Source organism: Arvicanthis niloticus, chromosome 19, assembly GCF_011762505.2.
Source record: "Arvicanthis niloticus isolate mArvNil1 chromosome 19, mArvNil1.pat.X, whole genome shotgun sequence".
Lineage (NCBI taxonomy): Eukaryota > Metazoa > Chordata > Mammalia > Rodentia > Muridae > Arvicanthis > Arvicanthis niloticus.
Window position 1 is genome coordinate 48,541,322 of NC_047676.1, and position 24,642 is coordinate 48,565,963.

Below are 24,642 nucleotides of genomic sequence, written 5' to 3' on the forward strand. Positions count from 1 at the left end.
TCTGAAGACACCTGCCCCGCTTCCCATTGGCTTGAGACTCGGATCTCCTGTAGGGAGAGAGGGTCATTTTTGAGTGTTGCCAAAGATCTGTTGGCTTTTACTTCCTGTAGTCTCTGCTGGTAAACTCTTGCAGGTTTGTGTTGCAGAGCAACACAACCACCTGACGTGGTGAGGATAAGTACCAACTTGAGTGAATGCCACTGTGCCTTCACCTCCTTGCCCCTCCCAGGAACAAAGATCAAACAAAACCAACTCAGTAAAACGGAGCTGTCCTTGGACTCTCTCAAGAGATCTCCCTTTCGAAACAAAATACCTCACTCCCTCCTATGGCCCCCAAAAGTCTCCTCTCAGATGATGACGGCCTTAAGCCCCAATCGGTTTATTTGAAATCCATGTTTAGGTCCCAACATGTGGCAATGTGCTCCACTCTGATGACACTTTTCGTTTCTAATAATAGAGCAGATGAAGTAATATTGCAATTGATGTTCCCGGGAATTTGATTGGATAAGTGCATAAACTGTGGAGGGGAAGGAGATTGTAGGGACGGATCACATTAGTATTCCTGTCCTATCAATGTGCGGGGCCACAACCAACGTCAGCCGGACCGACTCCGTGCGTCTGCCAGTCCCGCCACGGATTCATCTGGGATTCTCACACAGCCAAGCTCATGGAGACTGAGGGATCAAGGCGGCCCGATTAGCGCCAATCGCCTGCTGCGGAACAGCTCGCCCCTTCTAGGTCTGGCGAGCGTGGAGGGAGGGGAGAGGCGAGCCGCGCGCGCCGCTGCGGGAAGACACCGAAGCAAGAGCGACACCCCCTCCCGCACCCCCCTCCCCCGCAGCGCAGGCTTTGAACGCCGCTTCCTCCCCCTTCTGAATGGAAACTCGGAGCCGCCCGGTGGCGCGTTCCTCCTCGCTCAGCCTGTCAATCCATGCCGAGAGGAAGGCGGTGCAAGCCCGCGCCAGCAGCGTCCAGCTCCCGGGACAGGGCCGGCAATGCTGCTGAGCAGAACTTGATCGCGTCTCTCCATCGCTGCTAGCGGAAGCGATGCTGCACCGCACAGGCAGCGCTTCCCCGGCTCTCCTTCAAGCTGAAGGTTACCCACCCGCGCAGCCAGCCGCAACCTTGTGAGCCGCGCGCGCCTCAGGTCCGGGCTCTGGCTGCTCCGCGGCGGCGTGCAGGGGCAACCACCGGGCCGCCCGCTCCGGGGCGCACTGCACCAGCGGCTTCGGCTTCGTGGATGTGTATGCATGAGTTCTGCACCGAATGGGCGCAAAAAGCGCCCCAGCCGGTCCACCCGCTCCTCGATCTTCCAGATCAGCAAGCCTCCGCTGCAGAGCGGGGATTGGGAGCGCAGGGGCAGCGGCTCCGAAAGCGCCCACAAAACCCAACGAGCCCTGGACGACTGCAAGATGGTGGGTGAAAACAAAACTGCACCTTTTTTTTTTTTTTTTTTTTTGGAAGGAAGAGGGGGTTGGGGGAATCGTGTATCTTAATCTTTTGCTTGAGTGCCAGCCACTCCCCACCCTCAGCCTCCCCATGCCGATCACGTGCACGATGTACTATTTTTAAATCTGCACTCCCCCAGATGCGGGGTGACACCCAGGTCGAAATGGCCCTGCTGAAACAAGAGTCATGGGGTCTGGATCCTGGGAGTCTGGGGCTATAGGTGATGCTCCCACCCCTGAAAGAATGGTAGACGCTGCCAAAGAGGGTGAAGTGGCTGGTTCACCAGGGAGAGAGGGTGGGGGTGCGGGTTTGTGGTGACACAGTAACAAACAAACGCAAACAGAGCGCAGGAGCGCTGCAGAGACTATGAAATGTCCCAGAACCGAGGACAGGACATGCATGCCAGTCTTTCTGTTAGGGTCCAAGCCACAGCGTTCAGTGGTCCGGCAAGAAGTGAAAGGTTTGCCTGTTGTGTCCTACTTGTGGCTTGATCTTGTTTGTTTGTTTTTTGTTTGCTTGTTTTTCTGTGCCACTTCAAATCCATACACTAGCAGTAGAGGAAAGCATCTATTCAGAGCCCAGCATCTCTCTCTCGTGGCCTGGGAGGGGCTTGACAGCCCCAAAGATGTTCCTGTTCTTCAGAAACCAAGTCTAAATGTGGAGGCAACTGGGAAGGCAAATGGAGCCTCCATGGCTAGCTTGCAGAGGGAAAATGAACATTTACCTTGGATAAAGAGACTTTGTCATCCTCATACCTTAATCTTTAAACAGCCCTAAAGCTCCTTAGCTGAAGATTTGGGGTGCCAGCCCAGAAGTCAGTGAAATAAGTATATATATATATCACAGTAGTTAAGTTTCTGATAAGTGTTGGTGAAAGAAACTGCCTTGTTTTCCAGCTTGTCCAAGAGTTCAATACGCAAGTGGCCCTGTATCGAGAGTTGGTCATTTCTATTGGGGATGTCTCGGTCAGCTGCCCCTCTCTGCGAGCGGAAATGCACAAGACAAGAACCAAAGGCTGTGAAATGGCCCGTCAGGCACACCAAAAGCTGGCTGCCATCTCAGGGTAGGAGACTCTTGACTTTATGTGGTAATTTGTGTACATGATACATGGATGCTGGCAAAATTCTGTGGTGACTGAGGCCTCAGAATGATCTCTACAAATCTGAGATTTGTAACCCATCATTCTCAGATGGATGAGATCATACAAGCCGCAACTATGTGAGCTGTGTTATTGGGATGATACACAGCTAAACAGGCAGACAGGCAGGCAGGCAGGCAGACAGAAATGCATGCACATGTGTGGTTTTACTCACCAACTGACTTTTAAAAAGTTAACTTTCAGGTAATTAACTGGAATTGGGAGCTTAAATTTTTGGTGAGGGTAATGCTTGTGCATTAAAGTTACTTTGTTCTGTTTGAAGATGATTTTGTAATCTGCTGCTGGACAAAAACCTGTGCTAGAGAAAGACAAGTCTTTGCTAAATCTCAGATTTAACAAACTATTTGTGCCATGTGATACATTCCTATGGTGCTGCTTAAAGTCAGTAAAATAAGATCTTGGGTAACAATTACATCCTTTTACTAGATGTGAAGGGGAAATTTTTACTCAGGTAAAGGTGGGTTTTTCGTCCTCTGTGGATATTGACAAATTTGAGCTAACAGCAGCTACATTATCCCCCACCCCTCATTTTTATTTATTTATTTATCATATTTATGGATTTCCAAATCCCTAGAAAGTGGTAATAAAGTACATGAAAACTGCTTTTCTGAGATCCTATCTATTCCATCTGGACCTCAGTATTGACCAGTCGTTTGCCAACAGTTGCTTTTGTCAAACCAGGAGGTTCTAGAGGCTCTGGGAGGATCCTCACAGACATTAACGCTTGGCCCAGACTGGATCAAGCCTTTATCCAGTGTGTGTGTGTGTGTGTGTGTGTGTGTGTGTGTGTGTGTGTGTGTGTCTTTATCATAAGACAAGTGTGGATAAGTCTACTCACCTGATCACTTAGATCACTTAGAAAATAAACCTAATTTCTCTCCTTCCCATCTTCAATGCCAATAACATACAATAACATGACTGGGCTATAAAGTTGAGAAAAATCATGTCACTTCTTTTAGGAACTTGTTTGTGTTTGACAATGGAAATTTTATTTCATGAGAAAGATAAAATTTCCCTTATTTACTTGGAGCAAGATCCCCCAAATATCATGCAAACCTATTTTATTTAGAAGTAAAATTGAGAAGCTTTAGCCTTTTCTATCCTGCTGTATTTAACAGGAAGTAAACTTGGAAGTGGGGGAGAAGGTATTTGAAGATGTGGAGTGTGGAGTCATGAGTTGAAAGCAGAGTAACACTGTCTGGGCAGGAGAGCTCGGAGCTGAAAGTGAGCATGTCTAGGAATTAAAGATGAACTCATATCCAGACCCCCTTTTAGACAAAACTCAAAATGAGAATATGTTCCAATCAGAGATGGGAAATGGAAAAATGATCAGGCATTCAAGTCAGTTGACTTTGCTGTACTCAGGAGCTGAGTTCTCCAAATCCGAATCCAGTCTGAAGGCACTGGATACCTATAGAGAGCTGAGGATACGAAGTGGGTGGGATTTACTGGGAGCTTGGCAAGCCTTTGCTGCTTGCTTACCTCTTCATCTGGGGTCGATGCTAATGAAGGCAGTGTTATAAGAATTGACAGAGGATAACAGTATTCCTTGATGTCCGTAAACAAAAAAGTCTAGCATATGATTTGATACACACCCCCTTTAAATAAATAATTAAATGCAATTTGATGTTCCTTATAAGAGGTGACAGTGATATAATTGAAGGGAATCCCTTCAGCGCCTCACCATCTGGACTCCAACTAATGAAGGACGTGGTTCCTGTCGGCAGAATTCTGTGTCTGATGTTGCTTTATGATGTGACTCTCATTTCAAGCTTGATGTGAAGACTGGGAAGGAGGCTGTAAGATTCACTTCATAGCTTAAAGCAGGAGTTGAGAAATACACACACTGCTGGGCAAAGTAGAAACACTGAGCTTACCAAGTGTCTATTGTCTGCTGCCATAACTCAGCTAATTCACAGAACAGTTGCCCGAGAGGATTGTTAACACTGATCTACAGCTATATCTCAGTGGTATTTGGGAGTTCTGCGAAGACTCAGCTAAAAGGTGCCACAGACAGACTTGATTGAAACCCACATCTCTGAAATCCATACATAATTCTGCCATATAATGGGGTGATATTATTTTTATTATTGCTAAAATATGGGTGAACTTAAAAAAAGAATAGGCTAACTAAAAGAAGTCATAAACTATCACATTCTTTGATTTTTGTTTATATTAAATGTGTTTCCTTCAGAAATGGTAAATCTATAGAGACAGAAAGTAAATTAATGATTGCCTAAGTCTTCCCAATATAATAGGAATGTTCCAGAATTGAACAGTGGTGACCTGTCTAGAACTTTGTATTTACTAAAGGTCATTGAACTTCCCTCTGAAAGTTAATGTGTCTGTTACATGAGGACAATAAAGGATAACCCAGTAAGTTCTCTTTTAAAATGTCACCACCATCAGCATGATTAACGCTTGATTATTTGTTGGCATCATTCTTTTTCTACTCACATAGCTTATAATGAAGTAATATACATTGTAGGAAAGAACAAAAAACTTAACTCGCTCTAGGCATTTGTCACGATGCCTGTCTGATAACTATCATCAAACACTAATGCTCCTCTATTTGTAGGAATACAGAAACAGGGCAGGACTTCCAAAATAAGTCATTTCTTTCTTACAGTGCACACCACCTCTTCCTAGGCCATGGGTGAGTTTGGGGCCAGAGGAAGGAGACACGGTAAAAAGCAGACAGGGACAAAGAACATGAAGCAAGATGGGAAGGCAAAAGGACAAAAGTAATTTAGAATGACACCACAGATACTTTATGACTCTCATCCCTGACTAATTGAAGCCTTCTGGGGATGAGAGTGTTCTCACTGGCTGGTTCTGGATAGGAAAGTCACTGTTACCAACGCTGTCTCACACTGTGTTTGGATCAGCAGCTGGCCCAGCATGCCCTTTGTTTTCAAAGTATAAGGTTCTTCAGAACTGACCTAGATAGGGGACTGCAAACCCTCCTCTGACAGAAGTGTCAAGCTATTATGTCTCCACAACCCAGATCCTTTCCTAAATGGTGCACCCAGGGGGGCAGAGAGACTTAAAGATGAATTGTGAAAATGGTCCACAAACTTCTTCAAATATGAAATATGAAAAACTGTTTTATTAGACAGGTCACAATAGCATTGGTATGCATTGTTTGAGGTGTGTGTGTGTGTGTGTGTGTGTGTGTGTGTGTGTGTGTGTATGTTTGTGTGTGTCTCTGTGTGTTTCTGTGTGTGTGTTCATGCATACATGTCAGAGGAAGACAACAATCTAGACCCTGTCTCACTGGAATTCCTTTCCAACTGACTTCTGAAACACCTTAAAGAATTCTTGGGGCTCTTTGGGAGTTTATATTGACGATTCTGAGAGTCAATAGAGTCTCAAGGGACTTTGGATGCAACAGACCAGAGTGCAAATGGAGACTTGGGAGTCAGATAGACTTGGGATGCTTATTATATTTTAAATTTTTTGTAGAATTTATGTTCTATACCTCATTCACTCCTTTATCTATCAATTCCTTGTCAGGCTTAGTCCGGAGCAGTCGAGAAAACTGTGTGGGCTCGGTATATAGAGCAGGAACCATGCGTGTCCCCATCAGAGGGCACTTTGAGACTACAAGTCAGTCTCTTTGTCTTGTTCTGGTGCTGATCCCGTCAACCAGACTCCTTTCTTGGAAAGAAAACAGGGGTGCACGCAGGAAGCCAACACCTTCCAGGAAGCTGCTGGACTGCTGTGACTAGTGGGCTGGCTGGTCGTCTTCCCAGCACTTTGTCTATGGTATCTGTGCTGGGCTGAGTCCTCCTCTCACCTAGACCTTATTGTAATGGCTCCTGGAGAGTCCAAGGGACAAAGAGAGTAGGGAAGATCTTATAAAGAGGTGTGAGTGGGCTAAAGTGAAGGGCAGGCTGGACAAGAGCTTTGACTCTGAAATAGATTAGATCTGAATAAACTCCTGCCTTCACCTCACCTCTCACTACGGATGCATGTGTAAGCTAATAAGCAAATTGCTTCACAGTGTGACAAATGGTCATCTGGTTCTGTGCCTAAGAACACAGTCGTGGAAACCAGACTGTCAGCCCTGCTATTTGCAAATGGTGTGACCTTGGACAGAAGGATTATGACCTTCTGCCTCACTTTCTTAAGGCAAATAAAGACCAAGTCTCATGGCATTATGAAGAAACCGACTATCATATAGCAAGTGCTGTTAATACGTGCAGGTCAGTGTTTTTATAACTACTAAAACAGTTGAAAACGCATGGTCAGAAAACACTTATTTAAATTTTTATATTAATCTATCAAATAGTTTTCAAATAAATGCTTTAGCTGGAATAAATTTTGTTTGCTTTTCATTTTTACATTATCTTCTGAGGTATTTTCTATATTGAAAATGCCCCTAGAGAGCCATCTAATGTCCTGTTCGTGAACACTTAACAAATGAAGTGGAGATGTAACAGCTCGAAGGTCAATGTAGAATTATTTTATTTATGTAAGTCAGCCTAGATCATTCCTAAGGCTTACAAAACCTTTACCCTGGCTCTTTACGGCCTGTCTGACATTGAACAGTTCTGCTGGTTTCACTGCACACCTCAGTGAGAGGGCTGAATGGCTCCTCGGCTTCCTGCCTTCACTAGTCCAGCATTCCCCATTAGCCGATGTAGAATCACGAATGTTTGTTTATGAAGCTGAGCTATGAAAACCGGAAGCGTAACAGAGGGTTCAGTGATGAAAACCTCAAAGTCATTGTTGGGAATCTGAACAGATACTCCATTCACCAAAAGCATCTTAATTTCCTGGTGGCCTTCTGCTTCAGTGTGCAGAATATCACAGAGACCCGTTGCAGCAGGTTCTGGGAGTTTCCCTCCAGTCACATTTCCCCTAGTGTTTTGCTTCTCCTTCCCCTTCGATGTGTTTCAGCTCTGTTTGCTGTTTACTCCGGTTTTTGCTTTGTAAATCTCTACTTTTCCAGCCCCACTTCTACCTGATTCTGTTCTATCTGTTTGTTCTGCCTGTTCAGAAATTGGGCTGTGTGAGGGAGAGGAGTGTGCGGAGTGAGAAGAGCAGTCTATTCATGGTGTCCCTTCTGACACCCTGGCTGAGGCAGCAGCAGTTCTGTGGGGTAGAAGACGAGCTGGCTGACACGGATTCCTTCCCACAGCTTTCTCTGAGCCTCACGATGGAGGCTGTACTAGGTGGGCTGTGGCAGCCCCAACTGTCAGCCAAACAGACCTGTGGTTGGCAGGCATGCGGGTACATCCACTCCGACCTTTATCCTCCCTTCCTTATAGAGAATTGAGCTCTTGCTGTCCCAGTACCGGAATACAAGTTATGAATATGGTACTCAGGAAGATAATGACGGCACCACAGTTCTGAAGCCGATGGCTAAGGCTGTAATTTAAAAGTGCCATAGACTAGGTGCTCAAGCAGCAGGAATGTGTTGTCTCAGAGTTGTGAAGGTGAGGAGGCCAAGCTGGGCAATGGAGCAACGTTAGCCATGCGGGAGACTTTACCCGGCATCTTCCTTAGCTTCTGGAGGTTGGCTAGCAGTCTCAGATGTTCTTTGGTTTGTTGAAATGACTCTGCCTTCACCTTCACTTGGTATTTCCCTGGGAGTATGCCTGCATCTAGATTTCTCCTTCTTGCAAGGACAGCAATCATATTGATTAGAAGTCCATTCCAACCAGGAGTCCAGAGTGGTCTTACTTAACTCGCTATACCTGCAGGACACTGTTTCCCCAAACAGATCACATTCTGGAGTATTCAGGGGTACGACTTCAATTTATAAATTTGAAGAGGACATAATGAAACACACAGCAAGCATTTTGATTTATTGCTCTGTCTAAAGGGGAGGTGGGCAGCCAAGGTAGAGTTTTGTTCAGAACTTTCTACATCCCCTCTGCTTTCACAAAATAGCAACCCAAGACCAAATGTTTTATATTTGCACAGCATGGCTAACGTTTTGTTTTATATGATGTAACTGTTGGTATATGACGGTAAACCAAAACACAACCAGAGAGACAATACAGGGCAGAGTAGAAAAGAGATCACTCAGCAGTACTTCTGTGCAACAAAACTTACACTCTCACACAGGAAGATGAATAAGCAGTGGTCCCTTAGTGGTGTCTATATTGTTACTTAGGGGCTATAGGCATCACCCCCAGCAAGTGACAAGGGACTGACAAACACCAGGTTGAAGAGAGCTCTTGCTTGATTGGTTTGCTTGCTTGCTTGATTGATTGATTGATTGATTTCTCTATATGTCTCAGGCCTCCTTCAAACTTTCTGTCTTCCTACCTCAGTCTCCCAAGTATTGGGTTTATAATTCTGTCCCACAATGTCCTGCTTGAAAGAGACCATTACTAGCAACTAAACTCAACGTGACAAGTGATCTCCCACTACCTGAGAAATTCCTCCATTTTACCTTTTAAACAGATCTTGTGTTGGTCACCTTGTTAGAGTCTTCTTAATAAATGTTCCAATTAGAAAGAAGATTGAATCTAAAATGAACCTTAGACAATTTACCATTGCTTCATTATTTAAACAATAAAGTTCTGGAGAGCATGGTCATGTTTCTTCCGCATCGGCAACACAAGTAGCAAGTGCAGTGGCTCTGTGTGTCATGGATTTTTATTAAGTTTAAGACAAATTTTGAACTCTTATCTTGACTTTAGTGAGCATGGAGAGATTAGTCTGCATGTGTGAGGCTTCTACCAGAGTTGACATATTTTTCTGTTTAAAAATTTAAAACTAATATACTGACTTGAGAAGCATGCCCATGAAGCAGTCCCAGGACTTACTCCTTCATTATTAAAATAAAGCAGTGTTTATCTTAGAATTATGGGCAAGGTAATATTTAATTTAGGTTATTACACAAAACTTGGCTTGTTGTTTTCTTTCAGACAGTAAATAATCACTAGTCCCTGAGATGACCTTTTAGAATTGTTCTTTAAACCCTTGGTTCTGGAGAGCATGGCTATGCTGCATGCTAGGGAGAGACTAGGTCATGGCATGGCCGAACTGCTCACTCAATTGCATGATTTTTTTCTCTACTTTGGAAGATAAGATTATGTGGGTAAACACACATCAAGACTACAGATTGTTATTGAATGTTTCCCTCAACTACCGTGCACCTTATTTTTAGAAAGACAGGGCTTCTCGGTGAACTTGGAGCTGGCTGATTTATCAGGACTGTCTAGGCAGCAAGGCCCAGGATCCCCAGGCTACCCTCCTCTTACCCAACACTGTAATAGCAATGCCGTAACACCTTGCCCAGCTCTGCACTATGAGTGCCTGAGTCTGAACATGGGTCCTCATTTTTACTGATGGGTATCTCTGCAACCTCCATGAAATGTGTGTGTGTGTGTGTGTGTGTGTGTGTGTGTGTGTGTGTGTGTGTATTTATATGTGTCCCAAATAAGAAGAACCACATGAAAAATTTAGTTGCTTATATCCAGTTATATACAGATATAAACATATGTATGTCCACAAAGATAACTTATTTATGAGATCAGATATTGTTAGATAAAGTATCTAAGCCTTTAAATTGAATTGTTTTACAAATATTTTTTGACCAATGGGAGACCCTATATGTAATCAGATTTTTAAAAAACCAACATTAACAGACACATATTAAACTAAGAATGAATAGTAAGGTCACAGATTAAAAGTTTTCACAATATAGTGTGTTCTCCAGGTCACTAATGCTGTATTGAAGTTACCTTTCTCCTCGGCCTCCTGCAGTGTTTTATCATTTTCAGTGTGTGATGAGCCTCCTTTTTTCAATGTATCTGTAACCATTCTCTGAAGTCTGAAATGTATCTATCTAGGACATCACTTACTGAGCTCAGAAATGTATCTACCTAAATGTCTCCTGCTCTGTAACATTACCAGTTCTGTGAAATCACCTGCTCTGTAACATCACTTCCTTAGTGACATCACCTACTCTGTGACATCACCTGCTCCTAGCCTCCCAACAGCCTGCCTGCCTTCAGTCCTTCACCTCTTATCTTCAGCTTATTCACCAGCTCCAGACTAATCCTCTCTAAATGCTCTTCTGATCTTTGTTATTTCTTCGCTTTTAAGATTTCCAAAGATCCTCCACTGCCTAAAGCAGTATTTTTCAGTTGTGATCCTTGGACCGTCCGTATGGAAATTGCCTGCCTACAGGTCTAAAAAAAAAAAAAATCTAAAGATTCTGGGCATGAGGCCTGGAAGTCCAGACAGTTAACAAGCATCACCATATTTCCCTGGAGACTCTGGAACATACTACACAGAGACCTACCGGCCTCACACAGTGATTCTCAGCCTGGGCTACCCCAGAGGAGATATCACAGATGCAGCTTTAAACATTTGTAGCTCCTGACTTTCATGCCTAGAATTTCTGATTTAGTAGGTGTTAGATGCAGCCTAGGCATTGGGTTTGGTGGTAGTAGTAGTAGTTGTTGTTGTTGTAGTTTTTATTTTTAAAATCTTCCTACAAGAGCATCTGAAGGGATTTTGTTACATACACACACACACACACACACACACACACACACACACAACCTTCAAAGAGTCAAAGAAGAATTTATTTAAAGACACCAGAAAAGCCTTAGAATGGGCAGTTCAGAAGTTCAGAATCAGGTAGGCTTGTGAAGCCTCAGCTCTACCCTAATTCCTAGTTCATGGTGTTCGCCCTCAACTTCATTTTATGATTCAAGAGTGTGATAGGAATCTCAGCCTTGGACCCCAGGAAGAAAGGCAGAGAAAGCTCTGGAGCCTTTAAGGAGTTTTAAGCAGAGTTTTGTCTTTATCTAGAACTTCCTAAAATGATCACATAGTCCCTGCATACTCTCTCTGCCTGGACAATGCATGCTTTTCTATTCTTTTCTTAAATAAAATAAAGATATTACTAATTTAAAAGTCAGATGGAGGTCAGAAAATAACTAAATGTTTTCTGGCACAGAACACAACATACTTCTTGGCCTAATATTTTACAACTTCTAAACATTTTTGTATTCTGTAGGACATACAACAGGAGAACCATATCCCATCACTCCCCACACACAGTCTCTGTATGAAGAAGCATGTACAGCCAAAAGGGAAAGAAGTCACTTTCTGGTCACTTTTCTGAATGTTAACATTATAATTCTAGTCTCATTCCGGCCTGTCGGGCTCCTTATACTGAACACATGAGCTCCTCTCCCCTGACCCCTCAAAAAAAATTAAGATTTTTCTGTCTTTTAGAAACATAAAAATATAAACTTCAAAAACCATTTTGGAGGGAAAGTTATGCAAATTGCCTTTGAAATGATCTAAGGATAATTTTCATAAGACAGGATGTGAAATAAGATAAGGCCTCGGGAAATATTGATGATGGTCCTGCCAAGAAGTTAGTTTTTAATTCTTTACCTGATACTGAGAGGGACTCAGAAACAAAGACAAATCTTTTAAATCTCCTTTAGTAAATGGAAGAACCAGGTTCGTTAAATAAACTAAGATGAACTGTTACAAGTGGCAGAAGCCAGACAACATAAGAAGGTCAAAGGTCAAGGTCATGAGTTCCTTAAAGGACATTGAACTTCAAATGCAATGTGCTATGTAAACAACATGTAGAGTTAAGTCATAACCACGTTTACCCAATAATTTTCTAAATTATAATCTACTGTGTATGATAATCTCTTCCATGGGAAGACATTATTGTCTAACCACAAAGTCAGGGCCCCCAGGAGCCACATATTCTTCCAACCACTATGACAAATAAATAGATGAGGTCTTTGCATTCACACTGTGAGACTAGGGAGAGCAAGGAATGCAAATTAGAAGAGCATTTCAGATAGTGATCAATGCAGTGGCAGAATCAAAACAAGATTGTAACATTAAAGAGTTAGAGATGAAAGGCACAGAGCTACTTTCAGACAGTATGGTCAGAGTTGCTTCCGAGGGGATGTTCTTCCTTGATACCTGACCTTCAGAAGGAAACAGTCCCGAGATTATCTGAGCAAAAAGCATTTCAAGGCATAAGAAAAAGCAACCATAATTGTCTTAAGAATGACCTAGTCTTGGCATGTCTACAAAACAAGTAAGACTGTATTATAAATTCAGAATTATCTTTAGCTGTTAAGTAACACAGATATCAGTAATTTAGTCCTTCAGGCCTTTTCCTCCCAAAGTTTGTACCTCTGGAAATTGTATCTGCATCTAGGAAAGTTAGTCAGAAAATGAAGATATTAGTTGATTACATGTGTCCCTGTGTCAAAGACTTTTACAGAAGACTCATACAGCAACATACATGAATACCTCCTTGGCCAGAATCATGACAATTTCAAATTTCATGCACACATCTTTCTTTATGCAACTGTCCAGGAAGAATAAACATCCCTGGTTTATCAGCCAAAGGGATTCTTCCCTGATGTCAAGGGTAGGATGTATTATTATTTATTATTATTATTATTATTATTATTATTATTATTATTATTATTATTGCCTGTTGTATTTATGTTTGTATGTGTGTGTACATGTGTGTGTGCATGTCTGTGATATGTATGTGTATATGTATGTGAATGAGTGTCTTAAATGTGTGTGTGTGCATGTGTGACTGCAGGTACATGCAAGTCTTGGTGCACATGTGACGGGCCATCATCTTCCATCTTGTTTGAGACAGGATTGCACATGCCAGGCTGGCTGGCCCATAAGCTTCAGGACTTTCTCCTGTCTCTGCTTCCCATCTTTCCACAATAACACTGGGATTACAGGCGTGAACTATCTCGTTTGACTTTACATGGGATCTGGAATCCCAATCTGGCTCTTCCCACCTTTATGAGAGGTACTGTATTCACTGAGCCCCAGCCCCATCCCCAGGGGAAGAAATTCAGCAAAACTGGTGGAAAGGAAAAGTGAGGAGCTTGTAAGTTCTTGACATTCCTGCCTCCTCCCTGCACATTTGGGGCAGATGGTATACTAGGCTGCGGGAGTATAAAGATGAATGAAGCATAGTCCCATCTTTGAGGGGAAATGCCTAGCATTAGTATAGAAATTGACTTATAACAGATTATTGCGAAACAGTGGGGTTGGCGCTGCAGTAGGAACTTCCAGAGGTCGCAGTCAAGTCTTAAAGGAAGCAGCAGTCAGTTTGGATTGGCAGGCGCTGGCTAATGAAAGAAAAGGATGCTCTGGGAGGCAAGCAGAAATGCCTTTTCTCTTTTCCTTTTGTGGCCTCGTGCATTATGCCATAGGAAAGCTCGGGTGGTGCTGTCCGGTCTGTAACTCAAAGGAAATAGAATAGTTTATTTTTACTTACTCAATTTTTTTATGGGAATCTCAGTATAACGTCTAGGCTGGCCTGGAGCTCCTGGGCTGAAACAATTCCTCAGTTTACCAAGTAGCAGAAGCTACATGCATAAGCCATCATACCCGGTCAGTGATCGGAATGCAGATGTGCTAAGAGATGGAAAGCTGCTGTTTCTCTCTCAGTTATTCTACCGCATGCCCTACACCATTTACACATATTGTTTCCTGATTTAATCAGTTCAGGTGAACTAATATTTGTTTGTAATTTAGCAAATTAATAGTTTTTAAGCCTGGTATGCTGAGTGGGAAGTGGTTTTACCTGTGTGTAGTAGACCAGCCATCTCTCCACAGTGACCTGCTCAGAGAAGTAGCTCAGTAGTGTGGGGGCACTGGGGTTATTGCAGCAGTTTGAGGGTGCCAGGGCTAAGATCCTTCAGGTTTAATGTAGAAGAACTTGCCCTGTTGGTCCAAGATGGCAACCCTATCCAGTGCAAGCAAGATTCGGGGCTATCTCTGAATTTTAGCTGAGGCAGATGGGCAAGCTTTTCTGGGTGCCCAAAATGTCAGATTTTTAATCTCCATTTTGTAATAAACTGGCATTCTGAAATGTAGATTGTGTAGCCTATTGGGGTTTGAACCCTGGTCTCTCTGGTGCTAGTTTCTCTATTTTTGTCCCTACAAATAAATGTTTTCTCTCCTGATCTCAAGGCTGCACTATTTCAGAATCTTTCTTCCCTGGACACACTTCCAGTTGAGAATCTATTTCACCAGGCACATTGCTGATGTGAGGCTTTTAAAGTTTCCTCAGAAGAGAAAAACAGAAAGAAAGAAAACTAACAAAATGGCGGGTGACTGAAGCTGTCAGGACCATAAAAATGGATGTTGGCTCTGCATTCCCAAAGCTTCAGCACTTTTCTCTGGACCCCAAATTTTCCAGAATTTTTCCCCCTCATAATCATGTTTATTCAAATTGTTCCATCTGGCATCTTTTCTCTTGGCTGATCAACTATGCAAGTCCTAAAAATGACCCTGTAGGATGAGACTTTGATCCAACTCTAAATTCTAGGTCATTTAAGGAAGAAGCCTGATTCATTCCAGTGCAAAGCATTTTAGCTAAAACTGGACAGTCCATCAGTAGAACAACATTGTCAACCCAGCTCCTTTGCAGGACATCAACGGCCACAGGAATAAAGTGGAAATGGTGCCAAGTGTGGGTAGGGCATAAAAACCCAGCTTCCTGCTGGTAACAGGAAGTCTTGCAAGACTTCCTTTCCTGCCATCCACTCACTGTGGAAGGATGTGGCCCCTCTGTTTTCATTCATATGGCCATCATTAATCAACAGAACATTTCTCACTTGCATCTTGAATATATATCAGTTCCTAATTTTTCTCTGCCACAAACAGTTACATTGGTCTTACAAGGAACATATCATCCCCTTTATTCTTACCAAAAGATTCCTTATTTAGGAAGAATTTAAGGAGAAATGGAGATTCAATTCTAAAATTGTCCCTAATATACAGTAAGCACTTTATATGTACATCTTATTTGGGGAGTTATGTCATGATTCCTATTTAGTAAAATGCATTCTACTCTATTTCATGCTTTCCTTCTGTACCATGAAGTACTTGGGACATGCACAGACTAAGAGGCCAATATGTGCAGAGTGAGACAATGGTCCATTTGTCATCTTAATCTCAAGTTCCTGTCCTATCGGTACTTTACTAGCTGTTACAGAACTCCATTTGTTTTGCCATTATGACCCTCACCTGGTCTTGACAATTCTCATGAATGGCAGACTATATAGACAGGCATCCTCGTGAGGATGGTCCCCAAGTTCTTCCTCTCTAAATGATGAAGATGAGGAAGCAAATGGCCAGAATCTCCTGCGACTGATTTGGAGATGGGTATTTGGGTGAGAGCAGCTGTTGTCTCCACAAGAAAAGTGTTCCTGGTACTGTAGGATGGGTGGAGCCTCTGCTTCCATTGCGTGGGTTCTTCTAATCACCACAAACGACTCAGAACAAATTTGGGGAGCTCACCTGGAATGTTTGAAAAGCCCCCACTGTGTGCACAAGCTGGTGGGGGAGAATTGAGATCCCTGCCAATTGACATTGCTTAGGATTTGACAAGCATCCCTCTCTTCTAACCTGGGTGATGTCTGCAATTCCTGTCCTAGGCTTAAGCCCCAATGGCAGCATTGTAGAAGCCAGCCATGGACCATCAATGAATGATGAGGAAATCGCTCAGATTATTACAAGCCACAGCATTAACCATCAGGCAGCATCACTCTACAGTGTTCCTTCCATAAAACAAGCCGTACCAATTGTTTTTATATTCATAGAGTCAATCTCTTCTTTTCTGAGGCTGAAGTATGTTTTAAGCTACCAAATCTGTTCAGACTTTGAGTGGCTTTAAATGATTCCCTAAGTCTTCCTGGTAGTTATTGTCCAGGTACCACTGCAGCTCCCATGGGAGAATGTAAGGCAAGTTCAGGTGTCTATTTAAGGTCTTGTAGAAGAAGCAAGGCCATCTTGGTTCATTCCAGGAGACGCTGGCTCATCGCTTCAGCTTTACAAAAGGCGTTCTCCTGCCTGTGAGGAAGAAACTCTGTGGGATGTGAGGGGGAGCAAGGCAAAGAAGGAGAATGATTCAGATGAAAAGAAGAAAGAAAACGGGAAGGAGGGCCGGATTTGCTCTCTGGGAATTGTGCTGACTAAAGGGTTGGACTGCCAAGAGAGGAAGGATGAAGATGAAAGAAATCAAAAGGGACAGAATATCTGGGCACAGGGGAAGTACTGGATGCAAGCAGGATCTCCAAACTCAGATGAGGGTAAGCGATGAGATCACGTGTCATTATACCCAGAGTGGGTGGCAGCCACCAGACCTCTTTGATTGCTAGTTTCCATGTGAATTGAGAACAAAATTTCTGTGGTTTTGTTTCTCTCTTTTCTTTCATTTTGTCTTTTTTTTTTTATCATAGCATATAAACCCTAGGGCCTCACATATGCTAGGTGAGGCTCAACCACTGATCTACATCCCCAGAGCTCACGTTTTTTTATTGTAAGACCAGATCCACCTCTCAGCCCTGTTTAATGGCCCAGGGAAGGCTTGAATTTTTTTCTTTGTGCCTCACTTTCCCAAGTAGCTGGAATAAACAATACTGGATTGCTAAGTCTAGCAAGTTGGTTTTTCCTGAGACACCAGCAGCTACCTCAGTGGTTAGGAGTACTTGTGAGTTCAGTTCCCAGCACCCAGGTTGGGTGGCTGGCAAGCATCTGTGACTCCAGTTCCAGGGGATCCAGTACCCTCTTCTAGCCCCCCCCCATGGATACCTACACTCATATGCACACTAACATAGACAAACACATGTATACCTGAATAAAAATAAAAGAAATATTTTAAGAAGAGAGTCTAAACTTCAGATCTCTGTGTGAGATACCGTGAATTTTATGTGTTAAGTAACAACATTGTCCCCAGAGCAGGAGGCTCTCAGACACATGATACTTTTTCCCTTTCTGTTTGCCTGAGACATGTGGAGAAATGCCTGCTCTGTGTACATTTTTGTGACTTTTATCACCTTAAGCTCTTTATTGTTGTCACAGTGATCCTTTACGGGGGACAAAACTTGTCAATATCTGTCACTTCATCAAAAAAAAAACCTGCCAAATAAATTTTTAAAAGGAGTGGAGAGGGATATATCTTTGGTTTTGAGTAATTAGCTAATGAAAACCAAGCCTATTTAATTAGCTTTGGAAACTTGTTAAACACTCCTGGAATTGACCCTAAGAGAATAAATGGCAGGTACTTATCTATCTTTCCTAAAGTCAAAAGAAGAAAACTGTTTAATTATTGTAGAGCTTAGACATCATCTTGCATTAAACAGGAGCCAAAAATCACATTATGATCAAGATCAAGACACATAGCATGTCAAATATGAAAATTCGATTTCTGTATACATGCCAAATACTGGATGTATATATTTTAACTCATCTAAATGAGACCCTAAGGGGAAATGTTTTTAAACCTGATTTCTTTATATTTACATGACTTAATAGCTAGAAGGATTTAACTGAAAGAGAATAAATATCTTGTGTGCAATAGTGACAAGTTTCAATCTATATGAAACAGTTATGGCTGGTTTTGCACAGGTATTTCTGCATTCAGCAGAGTGTTCAATTCACTCCATGAAGAGCTTCTGCTAATAGGTGTGAGACCTGTGCTATACATTTCCTTTCCAGTAGTCAATTTACCCTGAATTCTATGACTCAAGATTATATGTAGCTTAGGGGATCAACCATCCATCCTTCACTTGCTCCTCCCCCAGCTTTCCACCCGCCTTGTCCAATAAAAAGTGTGTAGCTGTGTTAAGGCTGTAGACCAGCAGTCCTCAACCTTCCTAATGCTGTGACCCTTTAATACAGTTCCTCATGTGATGGCGACTCCCATCCATAAAATTATTTTGCTGCTACATCAAAACTGTAATTTTTCTACTGTTAATAGATTGTAATGTAAATAGCTGTATGTTTCCAATGATCTTAGGTGGACCCTGTGAAAGGCTCATTAGACCCAATCCCCCCAAAAGGGGTCGAGACACACAGGTTGAGAACTACTGCTGTCGAGGAAAAAAGTTAGGCCTAGAGAGGCACGTGTGACCTGCAAAAGAGAAAGCGATTAGAGGAGACCTTTGTACACTTAGGAAAGCTGGCTCAATTGAGTAACCTGTAAGTTCATGAAACTAAAATGCAGTAAATTATATCATAAGTTACTTTCTTTCAGTAGTTCCTTCTTATTATGGATTCTGTGTCTGTGTCTGTAATCAGCATAAGTATTTCATGGGCCAATATTCTATTGTTAATACAATTATACTTCTGGCCATCTTAATGTCAGTCATTCCTCCCCAACTCCTAAAATTTCAGGGCTCCGAAACTGTTCTTATTAGTATTTCATATCATATTAGTCACCAAAGAAATACTGCACAGGAGCCTACTTACCAGTCTGCAAACACAGCTACCACACAGCATCATTGAGCCATAATCTCATGGCCCTGCTTCAGCTTGGTTTATCTGTGTTAACTGAACACAAGGTCTCTTGGCTCAGCTCCCATAGTCTATGTCCCAGACAATAAAAATTCCCAGAGAAAAGTTTTCCTCCCTCTCCTGAGAAAAATGGGTTGTTATCAAGCCTGTCCACAGATGTAAGTCAAGTTGACAGGGGTAGCAAAAGAGCTACAGATAAAGAAATGTGCCCATGACTAGAACCATCTCCATCTCGTTGCAGTCTGCTGAGTTAAGTGGAGAATAAGCAGCTGCTGACCTTCCACCTCTTTCTAGGCATCCCATGAATTCCTTTCACCCACACTGTCATTATTTGGGTTGTTTGTTGTTTGAACCTACAACTACAGAGATAGTGGGTACCAGGTGATATCCTTGGTTTCTGAGAGACCTACTGGGCCCTGAGAGGTCACTTATCCTTTGTTGAGTATATAGACCCCACAATAATTATCCTCTTGCTTCTCCAGAGACAGTACTTCCATAAAAATATTCTTAGTCCTCTTTGCACCTCTATGAGCTAGAAATCAACTTCATTTTACTTACAAGGAAACTGAAGCTCAGAAGGCAAACAAGGACACATACTTTCAGCTCTACAACATGGGCATCTGGAATGGGAAAGCTGGCATCTAATGTCCATCTTATAGCCTTGCCCATCACTCTACAGGGACCCTTTATGTCATTGTCTTTAAGGAATTTCTGAGTTAAGATTAAGCAGATTCTCCTATCACTTGGAGTAGATAGCTATTTTTATTTTCCCCCATATTTTCCCCTTCAATAGTTCTGATAGATTGTACAGATCTGAAGAACCCTGCTAATAGAGGGGACATTAAGAAGTTCCAGAATCCTCAAAGGATAAAGAATATAGCTTTCACTGAGATTTCTAAAGAGAAGATTCTGAGTAGAGCATGGGACCTGGACTCCTCCCATCTGGAGCCTTGAAAGGGAACACATCAGTATGAACTGAACACTGCATCAGCAAACCCAGAATTTTATAGTCCAGGATACTTTGCCTCCTTAGTCTTCTACAGATAAGTGAAAGTCAAGTGGTCCTTCCTAGCTTGAAATCTCTAGCTTAGAAATATTATGGATAAAGCATCACTTTCCTCTAACCTTGGTACACAAAACATTTTCCATCCCACTACAACCAGGGAGGGCTAATAGTCTCAATGGACAAGTTCTACTCCAAACAACAGTTGTGTGGACAATTAGAATTTTAAGGTATGGATGTTCCAGCCAGTTAAGTGGGCATCTAATGGGGTCCAATTAGACCCCTAGCAGTACTGAACAGAAATACAAATGTTGGATTTCTGGAGATGTCTTCTTGATGGGCCACTTGAAGCTAAGCCTGAAGGAGGGGCTAGAGTTCTTGAGATCTGAGGACTAATGCTGAGGGGGTTGTAGATTTGTGTCTAAGTAGAAAGCCTGGGCCACTCCAGTTTCCCACAAATTACAGCTCCTTATTTGCTCTTCAATCTTTCCTCAGTACTAGCTCTAAAACAAGCATTCGAAGCTCTCTAAAACCTGAGCAATTACAAAAATACACTTTATAACCAGCTTTCAAGACCAAATACACCATGAAAATTGACTAAGAAGTCACCAGAGCAATATACCTGGGTGCTGTCAGATTAAGACAGAGTAATTGCAGGATATTTTGAGAGTCTCTGTTATCCGGGTCTCTCTTCAGTTTCCAAAAGCTAATGTTGAGAGAGTCCCAGTACATATGTCTGAGAGGCCTTGACTCCAACAGCAGCTTGGTGAACACAGTGGGCCCCAGGGGAGCTTTTAAAAATAATGATTCCTGAGCTCCACCCAGATCAATCAAAGCAGAACATCTTGGGGTGAGATGAGGACTCGGCATGTAGGGAAAAAAAATTCTCTGCCAGTGAGTTGAGAACCTCAATAGGAATTAAGAACCTCTGGTGGAGAGCAAAGACCCTATTTATAGTCTCTGCAAAACGTTTTAACCAAGTAAACTCTGGCCACTCAGAGTATCGGATTTCCTATCACCTCTAAGTTTACCAGGGGCTACAAAAATATGTATGTACATTACAGTGTGACTTATAGAGTGAAGTTAGCAAATGGTCTGAATGTGTAATCAGGAATTAATTTAAGTTTCTAACACTAAATAAACAAATGGCATTAAATATAACAGATTATAAATCAGCTTTGCTCTGATTCTAGTTTTGAAACAAAATATGGATTATATATAGATGGATCAATAGATAGATATGATATGATATGATATGATATGATATGATATAGGTGTAGGGGGTAGGTGTGCAAGGATATTCACAAAAATCTTTACAGGTTTCCCTCTCTAAAAACTGACTTTTTTTTTTTGGTGTCTGTGTTTTTAATTCTGTATTAAATATTAAGGGGGAAAACCCTACTCACTGTTATCAAGACCTGAACATTCATGTTAGTTCAAGTTGCAGAAATTTTCAAAACTAATTAATTTGTGCATGCAGGTCTTTATCTATGTGTATTTGTGTTCTTTCCACTGCTGGGGATGAAGGTGAGCCTCAAGTGTTCTCAGCAAACACTCCACCACTCAGACCCCAAATTTTAGCTCTTCTATGTGTTATGCAGAAGCTACATACCCTGCCACTTCTCTTGTCCTCCGCATTCTTATAAAGATTCGCTAGCCTTAGACACAGTCCTCTCTCTGGAAACTGGAGATCAAGAGACAAGTGGGAGGATGAAGGTCTGTCTCCTGTTCTAGGTCCTGGCAGAGCTGCCCTCATTTTATTTTGAGAGAATAATGACAGCAGAAGCAAGGGTGAGGAAGTCACAGGGCCAGAGAGCTAGGAGAAAAGGCTCCTGGTCCATTCTCTTTCCCTAGAGCATCTTGTCATACTTACTGCCTGGTGTGTTCATTGTTACGGAGATAAAACAACAGGCATCAGTGAGAGAGGTTAGGACTCATTCAGGCACACAACTGCTAAATACATTTCCACGTAATGCTAAATACATTGCTCACCTCTGGGAAGTAAATGGCAAGCCAGTTAGTTAACAGAGAGTTATCTTCTGCACACCTCAGTTTCTTCCCAAATGAGGATAACAACAGTAACAGCTGCCCTGAGAATGGACTGGTGTGATGTAGTTATAGAATTAAGCAAGACCGAAAGCATATATAACACATGCTCAGCAGGTGCCACCTACTATTGTTATTCCAGTACTCTGTGGCTAAAACACCTGGGGCATTGAAAACATTTTCATTTCCAGAAGCCAGAAAAAGAGAAGTACACACAGATGAATATTTGAAAGTAATATTTTACTTAGAAGAATCTAACTTTTATAAATAATTGTTTTTTTATTTTACAAATATTGATTTTTGTTTTCCCTGTATGTATGTCTGCATGAGGGTATCTTATCCCCTGGAACTGGAGTTACAGACAGTTGTAAGTTCCATGTGGTCTACTAGGAATTGAACCCAGGTCCTCAGAAAAAGTAGCTAATGTTCTTGACCACTGAGCCATCTCTCCAGCCCTAAGAATCTAACATTTTACCATTTCAGTACTTTAAAAAGGAGTGGGGGAAAGGATTGCCTTAAGTGTTAAAAAAAATATTTCTTTGAGGTCTGGCATCAAGAATAGAATATTTCATTTTCGAAAGAATGACTTAGAGAAACTATGAACTATTGACAAAGATTACAGCACTAGAAAATGACTTCAGGTTAAAGGCTTCTCTGTCATAAACATGACTGAAGTGATTGGGCAAGGCTCGGGAGATGACTGTCAGTAATATGCCTGCCATGCATGCACGGGAACCTGAGTTTAATATTCTGCAATTTCAAAGCAATGGAAAAAGAGACAGGAGGATTGCTGGGCCTTATTGGCCACAAGCCTAGCTCTAGTTTCGGTGAGAAACCTGTCTCAAGGGATTAAGATTGAAAGAAAGAGAACAGGACTACTCAAAGTTCTCCTCTGGCCTTTATATACAAATAGGAGCATGTAACTGCATATGTACTATGTATGTATCACACATGTATTTACATACCCACAGAAAAAGAAAAGGTGTTTGATTTTTTTAAGTTACTAGGCCTCTAGAAATGCTTTCCTAATAATGTAATAAATGCAAATATTATAAAGACTCCATCTTTACTTTTAGGCTCATGGTTCAAGAGCTCCAGGACTCAGGGAAGAAACCAGGGTGGGGGGGGGGGAACTAAACTATTAATAATTCCAGTTCATGGACTTTACTATAATAACTGGGTTATGAGATCAAGCATAGGCCAGTAGTTCCAAAAGTGATGGTGCCCATTAGAGCAGACTCACCTTTCCAGTGAGTGAGTTCCAACTTCTGAGGCTGATTTGCTTAATCTGGGACATGTCCTGAACTCTAGAATTTTTAAAATATTCCCTGAGGTGATTCAAGTGTGTGGACAAGTCTAAGAACAAGTAGCAAAGACAGCAGATCCATTTGAACTGGCATAGCCATCAAGGAGAGATTTCTTCCTCTTTCCTCAAGATGTTCCCAGAGAGGAGGAGCAGAAAGCAGCCCAACTTTTTTCCTTCTCTCTGCCCCTTTTTTCCCCTATTCTGTGTGGGAAAAATTACCTCAACCCAGGAAACACACTATGTCATCCAAAGCAATGGCTGTGAGCCTTGCTTTGCCAGCATCATGCTACCTCCTGTTCTCAGCATCCCTTAAACAATGCCAGAATCACATCTAACGACTAAAGGTCCACCTAAAACCCTCTGAAAGCAAGTCTTTAATTTTTTTTTTTTTTTTTTAGCAATGTGAATTTTAACGTTTTAGTTCCTAGTAAATAAAACTGCAGGCTTTTCTAATATTATTTACTTTAATTTTTTTTCTTTTTTGTTTATTTATTTTTATTGGATATTTTATTTATTTATTTACATTTCAGATGTTATCCCCTTTCCCCATTACTCCCCCTCCCCAATAAACCCCCCATCCCATCCCTCCTCCTTCTCCTTTTTGCTTTTATACTATTTTAAGTACATGCAAGTATTAAGGTCAGTTCTAGGTTGAGGAACTAGCAATACAGTAGATGCAAATAGCCAAGGAACAAGCAAGACAATAAACACAAATAGTCAAAGAACAAGTAAGGCAATAAACAAAGTCCCATGGTTACTCCCGTGATCACTGGCTTATCAGGATGTCGAAAATATCTGAGCCTACTTCCCTGTCCTATCCCAAAATCATTTTCATGCCTGAAGCCTACTTCTTTGTTCTAGCCTAAGATTTAGATTCCTGCCTGAAATTACTTCTTTGTTCTAGCCTAATGTCAGATTCTTGCCTGAAGCCCATTTCCTTGTCCTTGGCCAATTTCAGATTCCTGCCAAGCAGCCTCAAAAGCTCTCCACATCTTTCCCTTTTTTATTTCATTAATAAGACTGAGCCTGTCTTAAGTCATTCTGACAGGAATGTCTTCCTTACCTGTCATGGAATATGCATTATCTGAAGCAATGCACTTCTGTCTTAGGTTAGTAAGGCTCTGTGAAGAATCTTACCCTTCCTTGGCTTGCCTGCCTGTTAAATTAATAACTCTGTCTGGGGGTTGATTTTCATTTTCAAGTCATGTGCTTTGGCTGCTACATGTTGATGTTGTTAAAGACAAGCTTTCACGCGAGGGGCAGGAATAAAAGTATTCCCTGGACAAAAAGAGCTGGCATGATCAAGCTATATATGCCATTCAGGATGCTTGACCAAAATGGAAATACTGACCTGAAACCATAGATAATTTTATCAGCAATATCTGC

At 42.0% G+C, this 24,642-nt stretch overlaps 1 protein-coding gene across 2 annotated transcripts in view; it reads left to right on the forward strand.

The window, feature by feature from the left end:
- Positions 1–549: 549 nt before the first annotated feature.
- Rgs7bp (regulator of G protein signaling 7 binding protein) overlaps positions 550–24,642 on the forward strand; it is a 100,281-nt gene continuing 76,188 nt past the window's right edge. Inside the window, exons 1-2 of one of the 2 annotated variants that reach the window (XM_034523425.2) lie at positions 550–1,415; positions 2,346–2,512. In XM_034523425.2, the coding sequence (XP_034379316.1) occupies positions 1,251–1,415; positions 2,346–2,512 (332 nt within the window). In that variant the 5' untranslated portion in view covers positions 550–1,250. Of the gene's footprint in view, positions 1,416–1,619; positions 1,670–2,345; positions 2,513–24,642 lie in introns of those variants that run through there. The other variant, XM_076916234.1, reaches the window with a different exon arrangement.